Raw genomic sequence first — 23,528 nt, 5'->3', positions numbered from 1 at the left:
TGGCTAAGATGCTGAATCCCCATTCAGAAAGGCAAAGAGGATGGACATCAGAAGAGTGAGAAAACAGGGAACAGGACAGGAGCCTACCACAGAGGGCCTCTTAAAGGCCCTACCCTGAAGGGTATTAAGGCAGATGATGAGACTTATACCCAAACTTTGGGCAGAGTACAGGGAATCTTATGAAAGAAGTGGGAGATAGTGAGACCTGGAGAGGACAGGAGCTTCACAAGAAAAGCAACAGATCAAAAAAATCTGGGCACAGGGGTCTTTTCTGAGACTGATACTCCAACTAAGGACCATACATGGAGATAACCTAAAACCCCTGCACAGATGTAGCCCATGGCAGTTCAGTTCACTGTCCACGTGGGTTCCATAGTAATGGAAACAGGGACTGTCTCTGACATGATTGGCCTGCTCTTTGATCACCTCCCCTTGAAGGGGGAGCAGCCTTATCAGGCCACAGAGGAAGACAATGCAGCCATTCCTAATGAGACCTGATAGACTAGGATCAGAAAGAAGGAGAGGAAGACCTCCCCTATCAGTGGACTTGAGGAGAGGAATGGGTGGAGAAGGGTAAGGGAGGGTGGGATTGTGAAGGGAGGAGGGAGGGAGCTACAGGGGGATACAAAATGAATAAAGGTATTAATAAAAATAAAAAAGAGGAAAAAAATCATGACATAGAGTGTGCATTAGCTACCTTTCTCATTGTTGTTTCCCCACTTACAAAACACCCAAAGGAAGAAAGACTTGTTTAGGGTCCCATACTCACTACGGGTTTTAAATCCTTAGTGAATTGGTTCTGGGCCCATAGTGAAGCCAATCATCAGGATCATGGAAACAGGTGGCTGTTTACCTCATGACAGACTGGAACCAGAGAAAGGAGCAAACAAGAAGATGCCAAAGCCAGAAACAGTCCCCAAGGGCATGACCCATATTGACATTCTTGCTCTGGGCAAGGCCCTGTCTTTTAAAGCTTCCAGAACCTTCCAAAATAGTACCACCTCCTGGAGATGCAGCGTTCAACCTAGCCGTAATAGGGGGCATTTTATATCCAACCACACTGTGGGCTACTATTAGAAGCCACTTACATAACTGACTTCTTTCTGGATCACAGAAAGACCCTTTCAGCCTCCACTGCACTTTGGGCCCCACTTCAAAGGAAGAGTCTCAGAATTCCACAAAGTATATACACAGTCTAGACAGGTGGACTGCACTGAGCTACTTCAGAGACCTGGACTCTCACCTGACTTTCTTGACTTTCAGTGTCCAGGGTCTTATTTGACTTTTTACAAATTGCTATTGAGGATTACGTGAGAAGCATAGGAAAAGAGCAGACAAGGTCTCAGAGAACAGTTTCCTTCCTGAGAGGAAGTACAGTGTGTGCAATTCCACTGATATATGTTGAGGTACATATTGTTTCTCTGTATCTCAAACATACAATTATAGGGACATAAAAACTACACTTTAGTTTAGTTTTGTTTTCTTTCTTTCTTTCTCTCTCTCTCTCTCTCTTTTTTTTTAATTTGCCAGCTCACAAGGCAGATCTTTAGTATCAAAAGGAAGAGGTACATTAGTACACATTTGCCTTTCATTTTCTGTTTGTGTGTTTGTTTGTTTGTGTGTGTGTGTGAGTGTGTACATAAGTTCTTTGAGGAATCTTACCTTGCTTGAAGGACCTGCTACTTTAGGTTCCAAAAGGCAGAAAGACTGGGGAAATTGCTGATATATAAATTTTATGGATACTGGCCAGAAAAAAAAAAAAAAAAAAAAAAAAAACCAAGGTTCTGGGCAAGGTTCTGTCTGCTACCAGCTACAGGGTAAAACAGATTGGAAAGCTGTGCCTTGGGCCGCTAGCTAAGAATGTTTCTAAAGGGCTGGTGAAATGGTACCCACACACACACAAACACATACACACAAGCTCATTAAATGTAATAAAAACAATTTTAAAAAGAATGTTTCTGCATTGAAGATTTGCAGTTGAAAACTAAGTACTATTTACATGAAATCTATCCTGCACTGACTGTATAGACAGACAGCGGAGCCCCTGGGCATGAAGTAAAAGATATGGACAAGAGGACAATTCTGAAGGAGATGGGATCCTTTTCTGGATTAGTTACAGTTCTGAGATATGATAACAGCTCCTGACATGCAGTCTGGGATTGGAAATTAGGTTTTAACACATATTCAGGAGTATGGGATAGCCGTCTGTTGTTTTTGTCTGGAACTGTTAGCCGATTGACTCTTCTCTGTTCCTAAACTTTCCTGCAGTTAGAATTGGATTTAGGGTATCTCGGAATTTTTCTCATCTTAAGAAACACCTATTCTTTCCTCTTTGAGAAGGTAAGTTGACATCTTGGCTCTTCCAGGGCAGAACTTGTTTCTGACAGCACATAAGTTCTCTGAGTGCTATGAAAGGCTGTCTGGATTTAAAGACTCTGGCTGGTGCTACGGAAAGACAGCTGACCCTCAGGTGTGATGCTTCCTTTTCTCGGTGAACTTGGGACCAGTGGAGACTCCTTGAGAAAGAAGACATGAGCATAGCCTTCTGGCTTGATTTTGGGGTTCAGACTGTGTTCAGAATCTGCAAAGATAAATGACTGAAGGGGATTCCAGGTGTCAGGGAACCCAAGAGCATTCTCAGCTGCCCTCTCCCTGTGCTTCATCCACTCACTTTGATACTCCTGTGAGTTTCACTTTCACACCCATGAATCAGGGTAGCAAGAAATGATAGTTTCCACCAAACCCGTCATGTGACAAGCCTCTTATCTAGTAGAAATAATTGCTTTAATAACTTATTTCACAATCACTTGCTAACTCAGGCCCCTCTTCTTTAAAGAGGACAACTTGGATACTGACCCAATTGTAGTAAAAAAAAGAAAAGAAAAGAAAACCAAACAAAAAAAAATGCTCTCTTTCTTCACCATCCTATCCCTCCAAGTAATAATTAGGCATTAGAAGCTGGCTATGTGACCTCAGCCAGCAACCATTAAAAGATGTCTGGATGGTGCATTGAAAGAGAACTCTTATGTGTGGTGTCTCCTTATCTCAATGAGTTAGGGTTCAGTGAAGATGCCTCAGAGAGAATGGTTGGCCAACGACTTCTCCAATTTGAGACTGCTTTCTGAATGGTGCTTGAAATGCATTTGCTATGAGCACCATCATTTGATTAGAGGGAATGTGCATTGTAATAGAGAACTAATCACAAGAAGATTCACAATTCTAGTCACTAAATGCCCAGTCTACTAGGGAGAAAAGGGTCACATGGGACAAGGGCTGTGACAGATGTTTGGCTTCAACCCACATCACTACAGTGGCATCCAGGTTTGGCTGCACTTTCTCTGGCTTTGTCCATTCACACAGAGGCTGGATCTCTGTCACAAGGGCCAGCTTCCCACGAAGAGAAGAGAAAGCAGACATTTCAACGAAGGCTACACGGGTGACAGCCTTTCCTCACTTAAGATCCTTTCTACACTCTAAATCAGTTCTTCGTAACTGCCCACACCTCAACACCAAGGCAACTGAGATTTGTGCACAGAATGGCACTCTCCCTGCCCAAATCCTCCCAGCTCACGGTAGACTGGAATTTAGCTTACAATCCCCCTTGTCTACAGGCTGATTCTCAAACTACAAAGAAGATAAAATAAGGACCATTATCCTAATTTTCAAACTCAAGAGCTTCAGGGATTTATTTGCTCAGACTCACACAGTTAGGACTTGAACCCAAAGTCCATGCCCATAGAGTACTTAGTTTATTCCCACCAGAAATAACGGGTGCTTTGCCACATGTTTAGAGTTATTAAGCCTACCCTGCAGGCATGGGTGCTGGTGTACCCTGTGTTTAAACTGAAAATCTAATAAGACAAGAGTGCATCTGTGTTTCCTCAGTGCAAAACCCTCTGCAAATCATACTGCTGTTGGCGCACTAACGCTGCTGTCCACTTACCTGTAATCGCTTTGCACTGCTTAAAAAAATCTTTAGAGCGGTCCTTTTCTTCACTCATGCTTCAGTCAGAAATCTGGTCACGGTCTTATGCTCCTTCCCCCAAACTAGGATTGCTTGGATCAATAAGACAAGAAATCCCTGGGGGTAGGTTTTATGTCTTTAATGCCAAGGTGCTAAATGTCCAGATATGTTGGAGTGTGAAGTCAATGGGTCAGTAGGGTCGGACAGGTCTCCAAATGGGGAGTGTGTAACTCTTGCAGTACAGAACTCGATAGTCATAGGGTTGGTATGCCTTGGTTAGAGCCCAGCCTCCCTAGACTGCCAGCTCTCCAAACATTTTCCCAAGAGAAAATAAAAATCAAGAATTTCATATAGATTTTTTTTTGGATTTGATTCTTGAATACTAACAGCTAATTCAAGGATTTTAAAAGATTTTTTTTTTTTTTACAGGCTAAACAAAAATGCAAACAAATGAAAGCCAAACTGTGCAAGGTTTGTGGCTTCTTGTTTCCAACCTTTGTTTTTTATAATTCTATGTAAGTGGAGTGTTAGGAAAAAATTTCAGGACCCAGAGATGTATGCAGAAGTGTCTTTATTTCTGAAATGTATTGCATCTTTTACATCTTCATAAGGGGAACAGAAAGACAGTTAGGCTGACAGCTGGAGCTCAAGTATGTACAGAACTGTCCCATGCTCCCTCTCTTGGTCTGAACGTTAGATCCTCTGCTTTTCTCCCCTTTAATATTCCTCGCCTTTGCCCTGTCTGCTGTTTGGTAGGGGAAGTCCATATGCAAGGCCCCCACAGACACTCAGAGATTGCCAGCTGCACAGTAGCTAAATGCACAGCCATGTTCACCAGTCAATGCCATCTCCTATACAAGAAAGTGTATTGAGTCTAAAGAAATGAGATGCTGAAAATATCAGAACAACCTTCAACTGGCCTTTAAATATTTAAAAAATAAATTCCTTACAGTCATTGGTATTTATTTACCTACTATTAAGGATGACTCACTTATGACACAGTTCACAAATGTCAAGACAAGCAATATAGTTAGGAACTCTCATTTTTAACAATAAAATATCAGACTTCCTACATAGACCACCATTCTCTGTCTCTGATGTCTTCTGCTATGGCCTGGTGGGCTGCTGTCTCTTTGCGAACTTTAATAGCATCTGTAATGACGGTCTTCTGAGTGTGGCCACAGTTAGACTCTCATGGTATGAGGAAGAAATGAAAAACCATTTCATGAGAACATTCTATCGATTAGAGACCAAATGTTCTCAGCAGTCTGGGAACAGTGGCCCTGCTGGACGCTGGCATGGTTCTTACTGAGTCAGACTCTTCCCACCACTAAGGCAGGAGGAAAGGGCCCCTCGTTATCTGTGTTCTTTGCTTGCAGACACTGAGATCTGAACTCTCACCTCTCTTACTTAAAAAAAAAAAAAATTACTTTCCTTCTTACTGCACAGAAAAATGAAAGTTTGAGAAGTGGAGCTGGAAAGCAACTCACGAGGAAAGAGGAGCAGGTGATCGGCAGCCTGACTTGTAAGTCTCCTAGGGAGGAAGCGTCTAGATCTTAGAGTCAGACTAGGACAAAATGAGAGCAGAGACAAATCTATTTTTTCCCTCTAGGTCACCATAGGGAACCAAGCTAACCTATTTACACACGATCTCGGGGGAGGTATCTTTAAATAGCGATCTTGTCACCCTCCATTTCTTCATCTTCCATAATCACTCTGGGGCTCTCATCTCCAAGCAGAGTCAAACCTACAGAAACAAAATGTAGGCCTGCAATTACAAACGTCCAATTGAAATATCAAACATCCCTCGAGCCCCAAGACTGCTCTCAAAAGCACAGTGACCCAGAAATGCTTCCAAGTGGGGGAAGAACCAAGTGGCCTTATTTGATCTTTGCAGAATGTGTTTAAGAGAACACCACTCTAGTCACAGGGAAGGCGGAGGCCTAACCTGTAGGCCACCTTCATCCCTTCCTTGCACTATGGTGGGATAGAAGGCACAGGGATTTAGGAGGCCAACCTTTGGGGGCTTCAGTTTAGCCACTCTTTTCATCTAAATGGGGCAAGGTAATGGTTCATCTAAATGTTCTGTTTTCATGTGTAAGATGGGACACTAGCACTTACTATGAAGAGACATGGCATCAATTAAGTAAGATGTTTGTAACATGCCTAGCAAAAAGGCAGATCTGTGGGCTAGTGAGATGGCTCAGGGAATAAAGGAGCTTGTTGTTAACCCTGACAGCCTGAGTTTGGTCACCAGGCTCCATACAGTGGGAGGAGAGAACTAATTCCTACACGTTGTCCTCTGACATCCATAGGCCCATTGCGGCCTGCCCACCCCCCATTCATAAAGACATATTGTGTAAAAAAAATAAAGCCTATGCCTATGATTAACTAAATCATGGTGAGTTTTTTCTTTTCATTTTGTTTTTATACAATTTGTTAGTTTATTCCTCTTTTGAAAGGAACAGTCAGCCTAATAAATTCAAACCTTAAAGCACCAGAGAAAATGTTGAGCTTTGTATTTCGGCTACCAGTGTCAGCCCGTGGATGACAGAGTCCACACATTTCAGAGTAAAGGCATGATACTAGAGCATTGTGCATTTTCACACACAATTTAGAGCACTTTAGAGCAATTCTTTATTTGAAGACAGAATTAAAGAAACCCCACTTTTACAAAATGTAGACATGTTAGATGAATCCTTACTTAGGCAAGAATATGAAGTTGTTCTTTACTGGCCTGTGAAATTCAGATGTGACTTTCTTTCTTTCTTTCTTTCTTTCTTTCTTTCTTTCTTTCTTTCTTTCTTTCTATCATTTTTCAGAGCTGATCAGTTCAGAAAAGGCCAGCAAAGGAAACTTTTTGGTCCTGCCCATTCATGAAAGTAGAACCAATTTAATAAATGACAAACCTGAGTCAAGGCCAGTCTTTGGCTATTTCTGTCATTTTTCTCTAGTCCCCAGTCTTGTTCCCACCACATCCTTGCACTGCCTGCCTCCACTCCTCTCATTAGAGACTTTCCAGTCCACGCAGCACTTTCTGAAGATCTGAGTCTGGGGATTGGAAGCTGTGCTCCACACGGGGCCTTTCTACAGCATTGGCCTCCATTCAACAGCAACAAATTAATGAAGACTGTGTGGCTCTTAATGACTATTCATTTGATTCAATTCCTAGTTTGTTTATATTTTTAACCAATTAGCTAGTATTTATTGGAGGAGAAAAAACAATTTCAAGTCTGGCTAAGGCTCAGGTTTTTGCATAAATCACTTATAAAACACAGTTGGAGATAGTTTCTCTTATAACAGCTGCATAGAGTTCCATTTTTACTCAGGAACATGTAAAATTAGCCATGTTGATGGGTCAAACTTTCCATCCTTCCTTTCTGGATATCTCTTTACATTAGGTCAAATTTGGGGTAATTTAAAATTGGCAAAAAAAAAAATCTTTAAATTCCTATGTTCAGCAACTTTCTAGTTACTTTAGGTGCCCTTGAAATGTAGTCCTTGAAAATCTGGGCCAGAGGGTGAAGAGGAGGCCCTGGAACAGCATGAATAGCAGAATCATGTTATATGGTAAAGGCTGGTTCCTTCTCAAAGTGGAACAACGTGCCACAGGGGCACAGAACATAATATCATGTGTAAAATAAGCTGGCATTTTCTATCAACGCAGTGAAACACTGATTGTAATATTGTATAAGTAACAGATAAGGAATAGATTATGTTTGGTCTCTTAAGGGGCTTCCGATTGCTGTTGATGTCAGGAGGGGGTGGAGCTGTTAGGATACAGGACCTATCAACAAGAAGTGAGTGTATTGCTCATGGGGGGGGGGCATATCCTTGAAGGACATTGGCCTCCCATGTCCATCCCATATTTCTGGTCTCTTTCCAAGCCTCTACAAGGTGAAGGATTTTGTTCCACTATGCATCTCACTATGGGATGCTCTCTCTGTCCTGCCACAGGCTCAAAGGCAACAAAGCCAAGCCACTATGGACTAAAGCTCTAAAAATCTGTATCCAACAAAACTTTCCTCTCTTTATTCTAATTTTCTCCAGTGTTTTGTCACAGTGTCAGAAGGATGCCTAGTACAGAAGCTCAGCGTAGTCATTATTTTCTGGGTACCCCATTCAGAGAAACCTCATAAGGATGGGCATATGCTCCCACCACCACTTCTCCTGTCCTTGTCGCTTTGAGGATATAAGGTCAAACCAGTTTGAGGAACAGTGGCGTGGCGTGTCTTCCTCCTGATCTCTGTTGGCCTGAGGAGCAAGAACTGTGTCCGTGGGAGGACACTACAGCCAGAGCTCTTTCCTCGGTCATCAGGCCCCACTGAGGAGCTCACTCAACCCACCCAAATCATAGCTTATCCAGTTGGGAGAAAAAAATTCCATTTCCTACAGGAATCAATGCTGCAAGAGAGACTGGGGCCTTTGATCCAGTTATCCTTTTAATTTTTCATGTGTATGTATGCATGCATGTGATTCTACATGTTTGCAGGTACAAATGTGCATGTGTGTGGAGGCAAGAGTTTTATATCAAGTGTCTTCCATTCATCACATTTTGCTTTATATATCAAGATAAGGTCTCAAGCTGAAGCTTAACAATTCAGCCAGGCTAAGTAGCCCGGCTGCCTTTGACTTCCTTCACCTCTTATTTCCTGTGTCCTGAAGGTACAGACTCCATGTCCACACCCAGATTAAATAATAATAACAATAAAAAAGCTGGAGTCTGGAGATCTAAACTCAGGCCCTACACTTTATCCACTGAGCCATCTCCCAAGCCCAGGCCCTCATTCTTTAATGCTCTACCAATACCCTATAAAACTTCACTAAAATCATGGTTTGCACTGTAGGAATTCTGGAGCAACATTCAGCTTCCCAGCAATCCTACATATCCAACATCTAGCACAAGACTCAGGCATAGTAAAGATCTAGCAAAGGTCAATACCTCTTTTTCTGTGTATAGCAGAATTTAGAGTTTAGGGAAATTGGCTGCGTGTAAGGTATTATTGCACTGGGCCAAGAAACCTTGGTCTTAGGCCAGGTTTCCAGTCCTGTGTCTTCGTGAGGTGCTCAGAATGCTGATTCTAAGCAAGATCCTACCTAGACATCATCCAAACTTAACTATCTCCATTAAGTGAGTGTTCCTCAAACCTTGTGAACCCTAGCAAAGGTGGCACCTGTCCTCATAACCCAAACTAAAGGATTGCTGTCTCAGAGCAGAACAGACCTGTGCTATTTTCAAAAGAGGTCCTACTCTCTTTGTGTAAGTGCACTGTTTTGATTTCTGGCCCCCAAACTTTCCTGTTGGAGTTCAATATTTCCCGCTGCATTATCCTTATTTCATTTGGTTCTTTTTGCCACCAATCTCGACTAAGTACTTTTTTCTCTTTTAAGCAGTTCTTGGTACCTGTTTCTGACCAATCACAACCAACACTCCCTGCCATGCAGTTTTCAAGATGGATTACTGGCAACTGTGGGCCAAGTTTAACAAAGCCTGAGCCTGGCAGGGAAGCCTTAGAGGACTCTCTGTGGAGGGTCCATTCAGGCAGTTGGACTTGTCAAATAAGCTCATTAATGTAAGGGAGTAAGATGGTTAGCACGAGATTTAGAAGGGAATCTTTGTCCAGTTTCCCCTTGCCAAGGGTTAATGAGAGGTGTCTCTGTGGTGTGTTTGTCTGTAGTTCCTCTCAGCACCCTTATTAGGACTAGCAGGAGTCTTTCTGAATGCCTGCCAAAGGCTCTGTCCTTTTCAGCTTAACTAGCATTGTGGTTACTGCCAATTCTTTACACACTAAAAGATTCTAGAAAGAAAGCACCTCGGCTAACACAGCAAGGGCAGCTGGGAGCATGCAGCAATGTCACACACCGAAGGTACTTACAGCAGAGCTTCACTGACTTGAGGAATTTCACTAAGTCTGTAGGGTCATGGTTTAACTGTGAGGCCACTTGATTCATTCCCCACTCACTCCTCAACTTGTGAATGAAGTTCTCAGGGACAAGAACAGTATCCCAGTATGTTTCTTTTGTGTGTTATCTGACATGTATTCTAACACCCATCTTCTCTTTCTTCCTCTGTCTCTGTCTCATGTCTTAAAAATTAGTTCATACAATTTGGGAAATCTTCCATCAGACATAGCATGCACAATCCATGCAAGGTGGTGAAGCAAGAATTTCAGCCCCTTTCAAGGTCCCACTGACATTTCTGTTTCACTGGCTCAGCGAATTTGACCAGGTCTGCTGAAGCACGAGTTATTTCTGAGCCTCTTCCACCCCCAAGTCAGCCCCTGGGGAACTCCCAATGAGAAAAAAACCCGGAAGGCAGCAGTAAGTGTGAATACTTGGGCATGTGAGCTCAACTCAGCCTGCTAGGCCAGGACCTGGGCCATGCCCCCTGCACCTCCAGATGGTAAGGCTCCAGCCTACTGCCACCCCTCCTCTGCATGCTCTATACCAGTTTTTTTGTTTGTTTCCCCCTTTTACCTGCAACAAAGGGAGGCATGTGCAAGGCAGGTGTGTCTTTTCTCCTTGGCCTTTTCTGTTCCGTGTCAGTGTTATGAAGTGCTGGACCTGTCTTGCCCTTTGGAGCTCTCTCTTGGACATCATAACTTTTAATTAAGTGTTCCGAAATCACACCTGCAGGGTTAGAAGAGCAGAAAGAGGAACAGGGTCAAGTGTGCAGAGCCTACTGCTGAGGGTTTGGGCACAGGGACCTGGTGCACTGGTACCTGGAGAAGGTAAACAATGTGGCCTTTGAAACTTGCTTTTTAAAAAAGAAGGAGGAGAAGAAAAAAATTCCTGTGAGAATCGTTTTATTATTAGGTGTTCTTAATGCCTGGTTTCATTTTGCCTGAAGAGCTTGATATTGCCACCACTATTACCTATCTCAGGAAAGAGAGGGAGAGAAATACCTCTGACTTTTTCATAGCTAAAGCAGAGAGGAGGGGGTGATATTTCTGGTCTGCAAGATCTGAGTCACACGTGTTCATCCCCATTCCTTAATTATTTGTCCACCTTCACTTGCTCTCACCAAGCTGCTTCCTCTACTGCATACGGGGAGAGGGGCTGGGCTTCTCATCATCATTTCTTTCACATTTCTCACATATTTCTTTAATAGCTCTCTTTATGAATGGTTCCACAATTACTCCTCAGACTCATATCCCAATGTTTTGATCTAAGACCTTCTATTACATTGTTGCTTCCTGCTGCAAATTTCACCTAGATGTACACTGTTTATTTGGTGCCCCTCAAAACATGTTGTGAGTAGAAAGGCTATGGAATAAGTATCCAGAAGTAAAGGAGATGGGGAAGGAAGCAGTATAAAGTTGCTGGAAAAGAAGACTATCACAGGACATATTCAGAGGTTCAGTAGAGTTGCTAGCTGTAGCTTTTCTGCTGCGCTCCTTGCTCAGTGAAGTCTGGGGTTCCATTGATATTCAGGTTTCCTCCATAGTCCAGTGACATCTGGGACTGGGGGAGACCTATCTCTTGTGGCCTTCTCCATCAGTCCTTCATCCTGATGGAATTCCATGCCTGCTAGCTACAGATGCTCATGGTATCTTTGGAAGCTTGTGGGGATTTTATTCTCTCTGTGTTGATGATCTCAGATCTTGTGAGCCTTTGTCCATGAATTTCCAAAGCCCAGGAAAACTCCTTATCCCTAGCATCCTTGTTACCAACCTCCACTGCTACTGGGAGAAAACTTCTACATTGTATTCCACATATGCTACCACACTATACCAATTATATTTTTAGAATTTAACTCAAAGGTTTAAAGAAAAGTTTTTGGAAATCGGTGCAACCTGGCAGCTTGCCCTGGAAGCCATGCCAGAGTGCTGTGTGTCTTGTGTCTTTTTTGTTTGTTTAACTTTATATTTTTTAATTTTATTATTTATTTTATTAATTACAGTTTATTCACTTTGTATCTCAGCTGTAGCCCCCTCCCTTGTCCTCTCCCAATCCCACCCTCCCTCCTTCTTCTCCTCCCAGCCCCTCCCCCAGTCCACTGATATGGGAATTCCTCCTCCCCTTCTATCTGATCTTAGCCTATCAGGTCTTATCAGGACTGGCTGCATTGTCTTCCTCTGTGGCCTGATAAGGCTGGTCCCCTCTCAGGGGAAGGTGATCAAAGAGCCAGCCACTGAGTTCATGTCAGAGACAGCCCCTGTTCCCAACCCACTTGGAGACTGAGCTGCCATGGGTACATCTGAGCAGGGGCTCTAAGTTATCTCCATGCATGGTCCTTGGTTGTTCCTTACCTGGTATGAAAGGTGGGATGTGCAGTGCGGGTGTATCTTTCCTTCTGGGTTTCTTCTGGTCTGACTCAACATTCAGAGTGGCCTGTACATTCTTCCCCTTTCTTGGCTTCTTTTTGAGGTCACAATCCTTTATGAACTGGTCAGAAACTTCATCTGGTTTCAAGGAGGAAAATGAATAACACAAGTGATTCTTGAGTCACAACTGGTTGGTTTTTAACCACATTTGGTGTTAGGGACAGAGGTCATTTGGTCTAACTAGAAAAGTGTTTATTTTTTATCTTATCAGTGGATGACTTGGATTCACTTGCATATGTTTGTATATAAAATAGGAAATTAGAACTTGGTAAAGCTTAAAAAATGTTTAACATTTATTTTTGTTTTAGGTGCGTGGGTGTTTTGCTTACATGTGTGTCTGTGCATGCATTGCCCGCAGAGGTCAGAAGAGGGCATCAGTGCCGCTTGGGACTGAAGTTACAGATAGTTGTGAACTGCTTGGTATGGGTTGGCTGAGGCCGGTGCCATCTCTCCACCCCCTGGTAAAACTTTAAATTTAGAGAAATCAAGATACTTATGAAGGCAAAGACAAGCAGAAAAATGTGACCAGGCTTGAACTGAAGTTTTTCAGTTCTCTTCTGCTCAAGACTCTCCTTAAAGTGATTCTCTGTGGGCTGCCTAGTCTTCTTGAAAAGCCCCATTCAGGCTTCAGCATCTACCTTTCCTCTGCCTGTGTTTTTGCAAGTGTCCTCTTCATGGTGTTGCTTTCTGTCTGATCTCTTTACTTTAACAGCCCCTTTTTATTAGATCTCTTCCAGCTCAACCTCTATGTTAAATCATCAGAGGTTCTCACAGGTGGTGACTCCAGACATGGCTCCTGAAAACTTCTGCTGTGTGTTAAACCCAGGCATCTTTGTCTGCTCTGCTTTCCTTTGCATTTCTCTGCCATTGTTGAAGCCCTAATCCATTGTTCTGAAACAATTAATCTGTCATTCTGAGAATTTGGGACTTAATTTTTAGACATGTTGATGACATCATCCCCATTGTTTTGGTGAAGATGACGTTAAATCAGTGTGCATGTGTTTTGTATGTCTGATACATGTCACCTGCTCAGTATCATACCCAGTATGCCACTGCTCACCTGGAACTCCCAGAAGACCTGCAGGAGGCCCCAGAATTGGCAGTTTTTTTTTTTTTTAACCCCAGTGCTTACTCTCCTTTCTCATTTTCTGAATAGTAATAGCCTTTTTGCTTATTGTTTATTGGAAAGCACCTTCATAGTCCACATGTTTAAGGAATTACACTAGAAATGTTCAGTAAACACAAACCATTGTGTGTGTATCATCAGCCATCACCATAGAAAAGCACTACAATAATCACATGTGATGGTTCTCTCCGTGATTCTGAGACATAAGCTTTTCCTTTAAGTGGAAGGCACTGACAGCGTCACCCAACAGCCTCAACCTAATCGAGGCTTATTGACTTTGAACTCCGGGAGGGCACTGGGCTGTGTGTAGTTCACCTACATAAGAAAAGGAGGCGTGGGGAGATTTCACTGATTTTGCTGCACATGTGGTCTATCCCAGCTTCTCAGTGCTTGGTTTTGCCAGTTGCTCAATACTCATTCCATTCCTGAACAAATTTCATTTAATCCCCATACATCCCCGGCAGTTACTCCACTTTCATCTCGAGTTTGCAGATGTAGTCAGGTTATTGATAAGGATCAAGCTAAGTCTTGGAGCTACTTCTCAGCTATATAGTCAGCCTGGCTGACACTGTCGACAAACTATCGGTGCTGACTGAATGATGGTGCTTAGGATGGGAGCTACCCAGCTGTGGGGATCCTGAAGGCATAGCTTGTATCTGACTCTCTTAGGGGTGGGCTACCATCCCAAACCATGGTGCTGCTCAACACCTAGTACAGAGAGCAAGACATTTGTTTCAATTCTGACTTTCATTTCAATTGTAATTTTCCCTATTTTTTTTTTTTTTGGAGGAATCCTGAACATAAAATATCTTGAAGGCAATCGAGGAGAGGGGAGATGAGAGGAGTCATAACCAGATGAGGCATTAACAAAGGCTATGAATATGCAAAAGGCCCATCCATCAAAAGTCTGAGTGTCTCATTTTTAGAAATGGGTAGAGGCAGAAATGTTTCTGGTGTTTTCATTACAAAGGTTATGCAAAAAGTCAGTTCTGGAAAGGAAACAGATTGACAATAAAGCAGAAAAGGGCTATTTAAAATTCTGTCTTGATAGGCAAAGAGAGATATTTGAAATATTTTATTGGTACTGCACATGGGGTTTAAGTGTGCTGGAAAATACTGGAAACAAGCTATATTGCCACATTCCATTTATTGCCTCAAAAATGCTCTGCCTGGGACTCTGTCAGATCCAAAACACAGGACAATGCTTCTCCGCTTCTCTGTCTCTAATTCGAATGAACTTCTCTCCACCACTTCAACTAATATTTACGTGGCAGACCCCACAGACCCGTGGCTATCTGCCTGTCCATCTGGTCTAGACTGCCACCAGAAGGCACAGGCTATCGGGTTTCAGGGGGCCTTCTCTCTGACTTGCCTGAAGCAGTATGGCAAAGAACGCTCCTCTGGCTTACAGGACAGACATTCCCAATGGAGCTTTTACCTGAGTGGCTGCAGTGAGGATCCAGCTTGACCAAGATGTCTTCTGGAATCTCCAGAGGCTGCACTGGCTCAGTGGTCATCATCTCAGTGGACATCCTCGTTGGGAGAGAGACAGAGAGCGAGAGAGAGACAAATAGACACAGAGACACAGAGCAGACAGAGAGAGAAAGAGACAGAAACAGGACAGAGACAGTCTTTTCTAGCACTGGAGAAGTTAAAAATAGTATCTAAGTATATAAACATATCTTCTGTTCATTCATTGACTCATTTAGTTAATAAATATATCGAGTACCAAGTGATTATTATTGTAGGTCCCAGCTCAATCCTATTTTTCATGTCTTCTTCTTATAGTTAATTACTAAATTTGAAATGTAAGCCAAAATCAAACAACACACACACACACACACTTGTGTCTCTCCCTATTATAAAGTGCTATATATCGATTGTCGTTATTTGACTACTTAAGAGTTGCAGACTGTAGTCAAGTATGAATTAGAAATAAGCTAAGAGTTAAAGAAAACATCAGCCATACCTCATGTGTATTTTCTGTGTTGAGTTCTGCAGAGTATGATTGTACCTACATAACAAATGAGGAATGGGAGCGCACAAGCTCACTTAATTTGTTTAGTTGTCACATAGTTAAGTTTAGATCAAAATATAGTCCTAGTGAATTCTAGGCACTTTAGTATAAACAAAGCAAATCCTCTGAACCCAGAGTTAGCTAAGGCTCTTGGTTCTTTATAACCGCCATTTATAAAATAACTTAGCTGCCTCTTCATGCATTCTGTGAGGGTAGCAGGTATCCAGAGAGGGAAAGCTTGATCTCTGTGAATATTTTTATTCTCTTCATAGGGATTCCTGACATAAAAGCAAGTCTCTTTCCTGTCCCCAGCATTCTGTCTTGCCTGGGATACAAATCTATGAACTTTCACGGCCATTAGCTACAGTCTTGTCCAGGAGAAGTGGAACCCTGCATGGATACAGTGAGAGACGCATTAGCTGAGTCTGGAGAAAGTCTTCATGAGAGTCTGTTTCCTGTGTTCCCTTCGGATAATTTATTGCTGGTTGTCCATAATAGCCAGGGTAGGGTGGGGGAAAATGAAAATGGTTAAAATGACCAAGCCAATTCCCTTCTCATGAGAGATTGGGACCTGCAACAGGCAGGTCCACAGACCATTCACAGTGAGAGTCTGGGAGTTCAGAATGAGCCTTTGAAGCCTTTGAAGTTTAAGTCACTGTTCCCTGGGAAGCAGAGGGATTCTCCCCCATGAGCTGAGGTCATTGTAGAGCAGATGGGCTATTAGCTCATCACTTGAGCCTGGCTTTTAGTGTCACTCTTAACAGACAGATTGTGTGAGTGCCTTCAGCAGAAATCAATTCAGCCCATTGTTCTTAGTGTCTGGGTAAAGAGTGCCAACTCTTGGAACCACAAGGAAGTGAGTTGTGACCTTCCATAAGCTACATTTTTGTGCTAGTATTTTTGAAAAGGAGAATGTCATCCAGAAAAAGGGGGTTCTATGCTGAGAGCTCTTGGAAATGTGATAGACTCAAAATGGTCCTATTTAACAAAACTTCCTCCTCTCTGCAATATCTCTGGCCTGTTGAAAATCAGCCCATAGTGATCTGATAAGTATCTAACCTCAAAATAAACTGAAGTCTAGTAGCAATAATGGTAGTTTAAACTGACCTATCATTAGTCACGTGTTCACAACCAGATCATTGCAAAAGTTCGGGCCCTTACTGTACATTTCCCAGATGGCTCTATGATGCTAACTTTCTCCTCTGCACCCTAAGGCAAATTGCTCCTTGTACTGGAATCACATGTCCTGTGAGCCCAGTAGTTCGTTATTTACTTTGAGCCTCTGTTTTTTAAGTGAAACTGACTTGAAGTAATGACATCTTCCCCATAGAGCTCCTGTGAAGATGAAGATGGATTGCCTCATGTTTAACACATTGAAGGCACTTTCTATTCCATAGCTATTATCATGTACCATTGTCTATGACCCTCGGTGAGGACCTGCTGCATAACTAAAAAATCCCAAGAGACGGTTGAAACTTCACTCTCATGTAGCTGTTGAGCTGGAGAGAAGCTGATTTCATCTGAGATAAGCAGTTTCATCAGCTGTGGATCACAGCAGGAAGGCCTAACCCTTGGCTAGTGAAGCATACAGGATCAGCATGGAATCTCAGAATCCCCTGGACAGGCTGGGGCAGGCAATGCCCCATTACAAATCTGATGATGGCTCCTTTCAAAGATAACTCCTGTTGCTTTGTCTTTAGAGGAAGCAATTCTATTTTAAGCCAGTGTGATTAAAATGTGTTGGACTAGAACACTCTTTGAAAGGAGGAGCTGGGAGACACGGTTCAGATCTGGGATTTTTACGTTACAATGGTATCAGAGATGTTTGACAGAGGTGTGTTTTGACCGGGGAATAAATTGTAAGACACTTTAATCTTGGTTGATGTCATTATGACTGTCCTGTCACCAAATCGTCAACGAAAAGAAAGAACAATAATGATGGTGGAGTGTCTTGAGTCAGGGTCATCTCACTGATGGAAGTCACTCGTCACTGGCTGTTGAGTCTTAGTGTGAGGTGACCACAGCCCTGCCCTGCTCGTCACTCTCATTCTTAGAGGAAAGGAAGCTCCCTAAATGGTAAGATGAAGATCTGTTTCATTCCTGGTCCCCACCCTACTCATGCATCTCCCTGTTAGCTCTGTCTGTGTTCCTAACAGTTTTCATGGAGGACCCTGCATTTGTCATGATGCCCAGGGAAGGTTCCGACAGCTCCCTTGGCTGCTTTCTGTAATTTGGGGAGTTTCTGGGGAACCAGTTTTTTTTTTTTTCAAACCTAAATAATTGGTCCCCTGGGTGCTCAGATTCCAACCCCAATGTTGAGGCCTTCTGAGGCACTTCTTCATGGAGACTTTACACTAGGGGGTGTTTTCTTTAGTCAAGCGGTTTGTGAATCCTTTGCCATTTTCTGGCATCATACTTCCTCGGCAGGGTCTCTGAATTCTTACCTTCACTCGGTGATGAGTATTGGTGTTGGCCCACCCTCCCTCACCTGAAGCCAAATGTGCTATGGAAGCAGGACATTTTCATTACGGAAGACTCCTAGGAGGGCCTTGGGGAGGCCCAGAAATCTCATGTGTTGTTTCTACAGCCAAATTCGAGTATTCACAGTGAAGGGTGCAAGGATGGACTGTATGAAGATTCATATCCTTTCAGGTCAGGTGTTGTTACTGAGTTCATGGTGCACTATACACCAGCAGCACCCTCCTTCGACCCTTCTGCTTTTCAGTTTTCAGATGTCTCAGAGAACAAAAGGCTGATTATCTGAATCATTTTCTTGGCTGTCATTTGAGAGAATGTGGGTAGCCCATAGAAAGCGTACTAGATCAACAGTATAACTTTAGGATCTTGGGGAAATTTCCAGGACTCCACATGTTAAAATCTTGCAACGTCCTTGCCAAATCTTTTCGTAAGGGACCCTCCTTTTCTTTTCACTGGAATACTTATTAATGCGGACACCACTAGGAGTGATGGTCCAAACAGTAGAGACCCATAAACGGTTACCACACTTCTCAGCCAGTGCTGCTGACGGCTGTCACCTAATCTTTGGAGACTAGAAACAGAGGCCTAAGGAGTTAGGCACCAGGGAAGGTATCTCGTTAAGTTGTGGAAAAGACAGGGGCCAGTTGTCTGTCGGCGCAGCTATGAAAATTCAGATGCACACTTCGCTGAGGCTGGTCTCCGCTCACCCAGGCTACTTTCAAGGGGCAGCTGTGCTGCCTCTGGAGCTCAGTTTGTGATCACAATCTGGCCCAGACATTTGCCTGCTCTCTGAAGAGCACAAAAATATACATTTTAACCCATAGCAAAAAAAAAAAAAATTGCTCCAAAGGTGACACACTTTGGGGCAGCTCTAGGCAGAAGCAGTCTTGGCTACTTTCCCCATTCTCTAGCCGGGCAGCGAGGTGAAGGTTAGCTTTCACGCCTGTACACTTGATCCTAGCCAAAATGACAAGAAGCTAGAGCTTTCATGTCTGCAGGCAGGTGTGCCGGGGGCTCTTCCCTGGGGCTGTTAAGGGGGTCAGCACCCAGCCAGAAGCCAGTCACATACTGACCCTTCTGTGATTCGATGCCTTCTTTGCTCACTTAGTCCCTATAAGTATAATACCTATATTTAAATTAATCTAAATTGTCATACCAATATCATCCTAGTTCTGGCATTTTCTAAAGCTGCTAATAAGATTAGCATCCCTAAAGACATAAACCAAAAGGAGACCACCCACTTCTAGGCCTCAGGATGAAAAGATACAAGTTTCAGGTATAGGTGAACACTGTTAACCATATAACATTCTAAAGGACATCCCCAAACAATTAGGTCTATCTTTTTTTGATGCAATAAAAGCTTTGGGAAAAAAAAAAATGTATCCAGAGCCCAGTGTCTGGTTAGTCTTCCCTCTAGCTTTGAGCAGTTCATATCCTTTGCCAACCTCTCTTGAACTGAGGATTGTATCCAAGCCCCAGATCACCACATCTGCAAATAGCATTTCTTCATTTGGAAGACCTAAACCTGCAGTCTTCCTCAAGGACTGGCTGTGCCGTGAAGTAAGATGTGAGGATGAGCTGAGACAAGCGCCTTCGCTCAGATGGCGAGGGCTTCAAGAGAGTAAGAAGACCCACCACATTCAGCTCCAACCTTCACGGTTTTGTCTGGGAGAACACAGACCACCACAGAACCCAAGACATCCCAGACCTCTCAGAAAACTGATGTGACAATTGTGACTTTGTCTGCCCCAGGGAGCCCCAGCTTAGCCTTGCTCCATAAAGAACATTCAGTGCGGCCAGCATACTTTGCTTTGTCCCACCAAACAAGAGGAAGCAGTAAGTTACTGGAAGCTTGCTTTTTCTCATCACCGAAGTTTCTGGGGTAAAAAAAAAAAAAATCCCAAGCACTTACCAATCAGTGCAGGTGCTGATCTGAGAAGGCGGAGGGTAGAGGCAGCTCTCCTCCCTGGGCTGGGGCTCTACTCAGCAGCACTGGCTGCCGCTGCCCTGCTCCAGCTCCTCTTATCTAGGGATCAGCTGCTGTGGTTGCCATGGGGATGTTCTGTTTCTCAGGCACCAGGGCAAGGGGGATGGAGAGGGAGCGATAAGTAGCTTGGTCATTCTTGTTCTCTGCAGCAGTGACTGTATATTACAAACAATAGCACCTGGAAGTCTATGCTGAGTTCTTAGTGTAAGCGTCAGGGAAATCTACACAAACCAACTCTACCTTGGAATCCTCTTAAACATTCGGTGGCAGATTTTAACCAGGGGTGGGATCACCTAGCCTCACAAATATGGACACTGAGGCACGACGCTTAGCAGCTTGTCATTGAGGGGCCACAGCAAATTTCAATACACATGTTGGTGTCAGTTAAGTCAGAGCACAATGTCATGATGAGGAAAGGAATGATGATAGTGCCACTCACTAACATTTACAGACTGTTAACCCTCTCCAGTGCCAGGCATTCTTCCAAATCCCTTTAGCTCCAGCAACCTGAAGGTGAAAGGCTGTAGCAATCGCTATATTAATAGGAGAGTGAAACCGAGGTGCCAGATCATCACCACATTTGTCTCAAAGATTTACAGATTTGCTCAGGCAGACATGAGGCCTCATAGAACTCAGGACCTCATCACCCTTGGAAGACTCACGTGAAAGTGATTTTACCGTTACCAATCACCAAAGGGAGGGTTCGAATCTAGCCACTGATGCTAAGTCTCTGTTCCTGGCCACTCTATCCTACTACTTATCAAAGAGCATTTCAAACAGCACCAAGTAAAGGAGAGTAGCCTCTGCCCACATTGTTTGGAGGCCAAGAGAACTGTATTATTTCAAAGAAAGCAAACAAGATGTTCTAAAGCCAAGAAAGTACATGTATACCATGAAAGGCTTGGGCCCAACAAAGATGCTAAGACACACTGGCCTATGGAAATGAAAGCCCTATACTCTGGGTCAGCTTATGCCCTTTGCTAATAGTAAAACAAAACAAAATAAAACAAAATACCACCACAACAAAAATTTCCTGTAAAAAGATGGAGGCCGTTAATCCCAGCAAGAGGCAGAGGCAGGCAGATCTCTATGAGCTCAAGGCCAGCCTGGTCTCCAACCTGAGTTCCAGGATTGCCAAGGCTACACAGTTAAACCCTGTCTCCAAAAGCAAAACCAATGACAACAAAAACAAGCAAACAACGAAACCAAAATAAAAACAAAACCAAACAAACAACCAAACAAACAGAAATTGATGGTGCTGCCAAAGGCTTGCTTGTGAAAGGTCCTCGTGAGGAGGGACAGTGAGCAGCTCCCTACTACCAGCTGCCTGTCATCTCACCAACAGCCTTGCTGCCCACTCTGTCAGCAGTGTCCTCATTCCAAACATTAGTGGAAGAGATCCACTCTCTTCCAAAATGCTCAAGATTTCATTTCAAGTATCTTTTTTAAGGTAACTGTAAATTAGCATACCACTTTAAGAAATAATTCAGAAGGAACCCCTATAATCCCCAGGCAGTTTTCTGCCAATGGAAGAACCTTGACAGACCAGTACAGTATCAGAGTTACCACATGGTGTTGATGTCATCATATTAAGGACATATCTGACATCACACGACACCCTCATCAGGCATGTATATAGGTAGACCTCTCACTCACCTATTCCCTTTCCACCAGTCTGTTCTGGGCTCCTGTGACTCTGTCGTTTCAACAATGTGATCAGCGTGGAGCCCTGCAGAAGAAGGCTGTGGAAAGGCGTTTCTTTCAGCATATTCTCTGAAGATGCATCCGTGCCTACACCAGTACTTCCTTCCTTTTTATTATGGAGTGATACTCTGTGGTACCAATGCACTTAACCACTCACCTACTGAAACACACCTGGGTTGTCCCCAGTGTTTGGCTATTACAAATAAAGCTGTTCTGAACATTTGTGTGGAGGCTTTTGTGTGAACAAAACCTTTTGTTTCTCTTGGATAAGTGCCCAGAAGTACAATTTCTGGCAATCAAATGTTGAATGTTATGATACCATACAGCAGCTGTCTAGTTTTCCATCCCCACTATTGGAGTATGAATGTTCTGGTCTCTTATCTTCAGTAGTATTTTGTACTAACACAACTTTCCTAAACATTCTTCTCATTATGTAGTGATAGCTCATTGTGATTTTCATTTACATCACCTAAAAGGACCATGATATTAAACATTTTTCATGTACTTATTTGTCACGTATATATTTTTCTTGTGAAGTGTATCTTTGTGTCTTCACTTATTTTCTAATTGGATTTTTTTTATTGTTGAATTTTCAAAATTCTTTACATATTTTAGATACTAGTCCTTAATTAGAAATTTAGTTCGCAAATGTTTACTCATAATTTGTGCTTATTTTTTAACCTCTTAGTAGATCCTTCACAAAAGAAAGATTTTTTTTAAATTTTTTATTTAACTTTTATTAATTACACTTTATTCATTTTGTATCTCCCATAAGCCCCTCCCTCCTCCCCTCCTGATCCCACCCTCCCTCCCCCTTCTTCACGCATGCCCCTCCCCAAGTCCACTGATAGGGGAGTTCCTCCTCTCCTTCTTTCTGATCTTAGTCTATCAGTTCTCATCAGAAGTGGCTGCATTGTCATCTTCTGTGGCCTGGTAAGGCTGCTCCCCCCTCAGGGGGAGGTGATCAAAGAGCATGTCAATCAGATTATGTCAGAGGCAGTCCCTCTTCCCATTGCTATGTAACCCACTTGGACACTGAACTGCCATGGGCTACATCTGTGCAGGGGTCTTAGGTTATCTCCATGCATAGTCCTTGGTTGGAGTATGAGTCTTTGGGAAGTTCCCTGTGTTCAAATTTTCTTGTTCTGTTGCTCTCCTTGTGGAGTTCCTGTCCTCTCCAGCTCTTAGATTTTTTAAGTTTTACAGAGTCAAAATTATCACTAAATTTAAGCCATAGGTAACTGAGATATTTCTGAGACTCATTTATTGTAAGATATTCCAGCCGGTGGAATTTTATAAACTTTTTAGTTGTTCAATTTCTCACATTCCAAAGGGATTATCATCAGATCATGTGTATCCCTACATCTCTTTGCATAGGCACATTTACTCCCAAGTTCAGGATGCTGCTGCTGTGGACTTCCCTATAACCTCCACACACATTCAGCACACCCTACAATTGATCATGTCCCTCCCCCACTCTCAAGACAGATGAAAACTGCAACTGAAATGGCAGATGGTAATGCAGATGCATGCCTTGGAGAGCTTTAAATAACAACCCCACATGTGCACTGGTAAAATCACCAACCCATGGCCTGGACACTCCAGTGTAAGCACAAGAGGCTAGAGTGTCTGCAAACTGATGGTAGTATGCAAATCTCTCTGATGGATGGCTGGGTCTTCTGCCTTCCTTCTTGATGGGAGCCCAATGCTAACTATCTTTTGATGAATGCATTTTCATTTTTGTCACAAATATTGAATGTTTATGAATGAGACCAATCTTAGAAATACACAATTCTAAACAATTTATTTCAGTTAATAAATTGGGATCTCAAAATATTTGCTTTCAAAATCACCCTATGAAAGTGGATGGGTAGTGTGGTGTGTGTGTGTGTGTGTGTGTGTGTGTGTGTGTGTGTGTGTGTGTG

General features: G+C 43.0%; 1 protein-coding gene across 4 annotated transcripts; it reads right to left on the bottom strand.

Moving 5' to 3' along the window:
- Positions 1-4,518: 4,518 nt before the first annotated feature.
- On the bottom strand, positions 4,519-19,924 carry Ppp1r17 (protein phosphatase 1 regulatory subunit 17). Of its 4 annotated transcripts, none has more exons than XM_055611904.1 (6): positions 19,825-19,924; positions 15,387-15,431; positions 14,856-15,059; positions 12,217-12,369; positions 10,442-10,594; positions 4,519-5,711 (listed from the first exon to the last, which is right to left on the bottom strand). In XM_055611904.1, exons 3-6 carry the CDS (start codon positions 14,947-14,949, stop codon positions 5,632-5,634), a joined length of 480 nt encoding a protein of 159 aa, XP_055467879.1. In that variant the 5' UTR covers positions 14,950-15,059; positions 15,387-15,431; positions 19,825-19,924; the 3' UTR covers positions 4,519-5,631. The 4 variants fall into 4 exon arrangements, with proteins under 4 accessions (XP_055467879.1, XP_055467877.1, XP_055467878.1 ...); XM_055611902.1 differs by having other exon boundaries at positions 14,856-14,950; XM_055611903.1 differs by lacking the exon at positions 15,387-15,431.
- Positions 19,925-23,528: the final 3,604 nt, after the last annotated feature.

This window comes from Psammomys obesus, unplaced genomic scaffold, assembly GCF_907164565.1.
Source record: "Psammomys obesus unplaced genomic scaffold, mPsaObe1.curated_primary_1811, whole genome shotgun sequence".
Lineage (NCBI taxonomy): Eukaryota > Metazoa > Chordata > Mammalia > Rodentia > Muridae > Psammomys > Psammomys obesus.
The sequence above is the reverse complement of the archived record's forward strand: the minus strand, read 5'-3'. Positions and strand labels throughout refer to the sequence as shown.

Bases quoted from the DNA above. Each gene is read 5' to 3' on its own strand.
- Ppp1r17 (XM_055611902.1), bottom strand. The intron at 12,370-14,855 runs GTAAAAGCTCCA...CCTTGAAACCAG, and splicing joins TCCTCACTGCAGCCACTCAG to ATGAAGTTTCTGACCAGTTC. The intron at 5,712-10,441 runs GTAAAAGGGGGA...TTGTTTCTGTAG, and splicing joins CATGCCTCCCTTTGTTGCAG to GTTTGACTCTGCTTGGAGAT.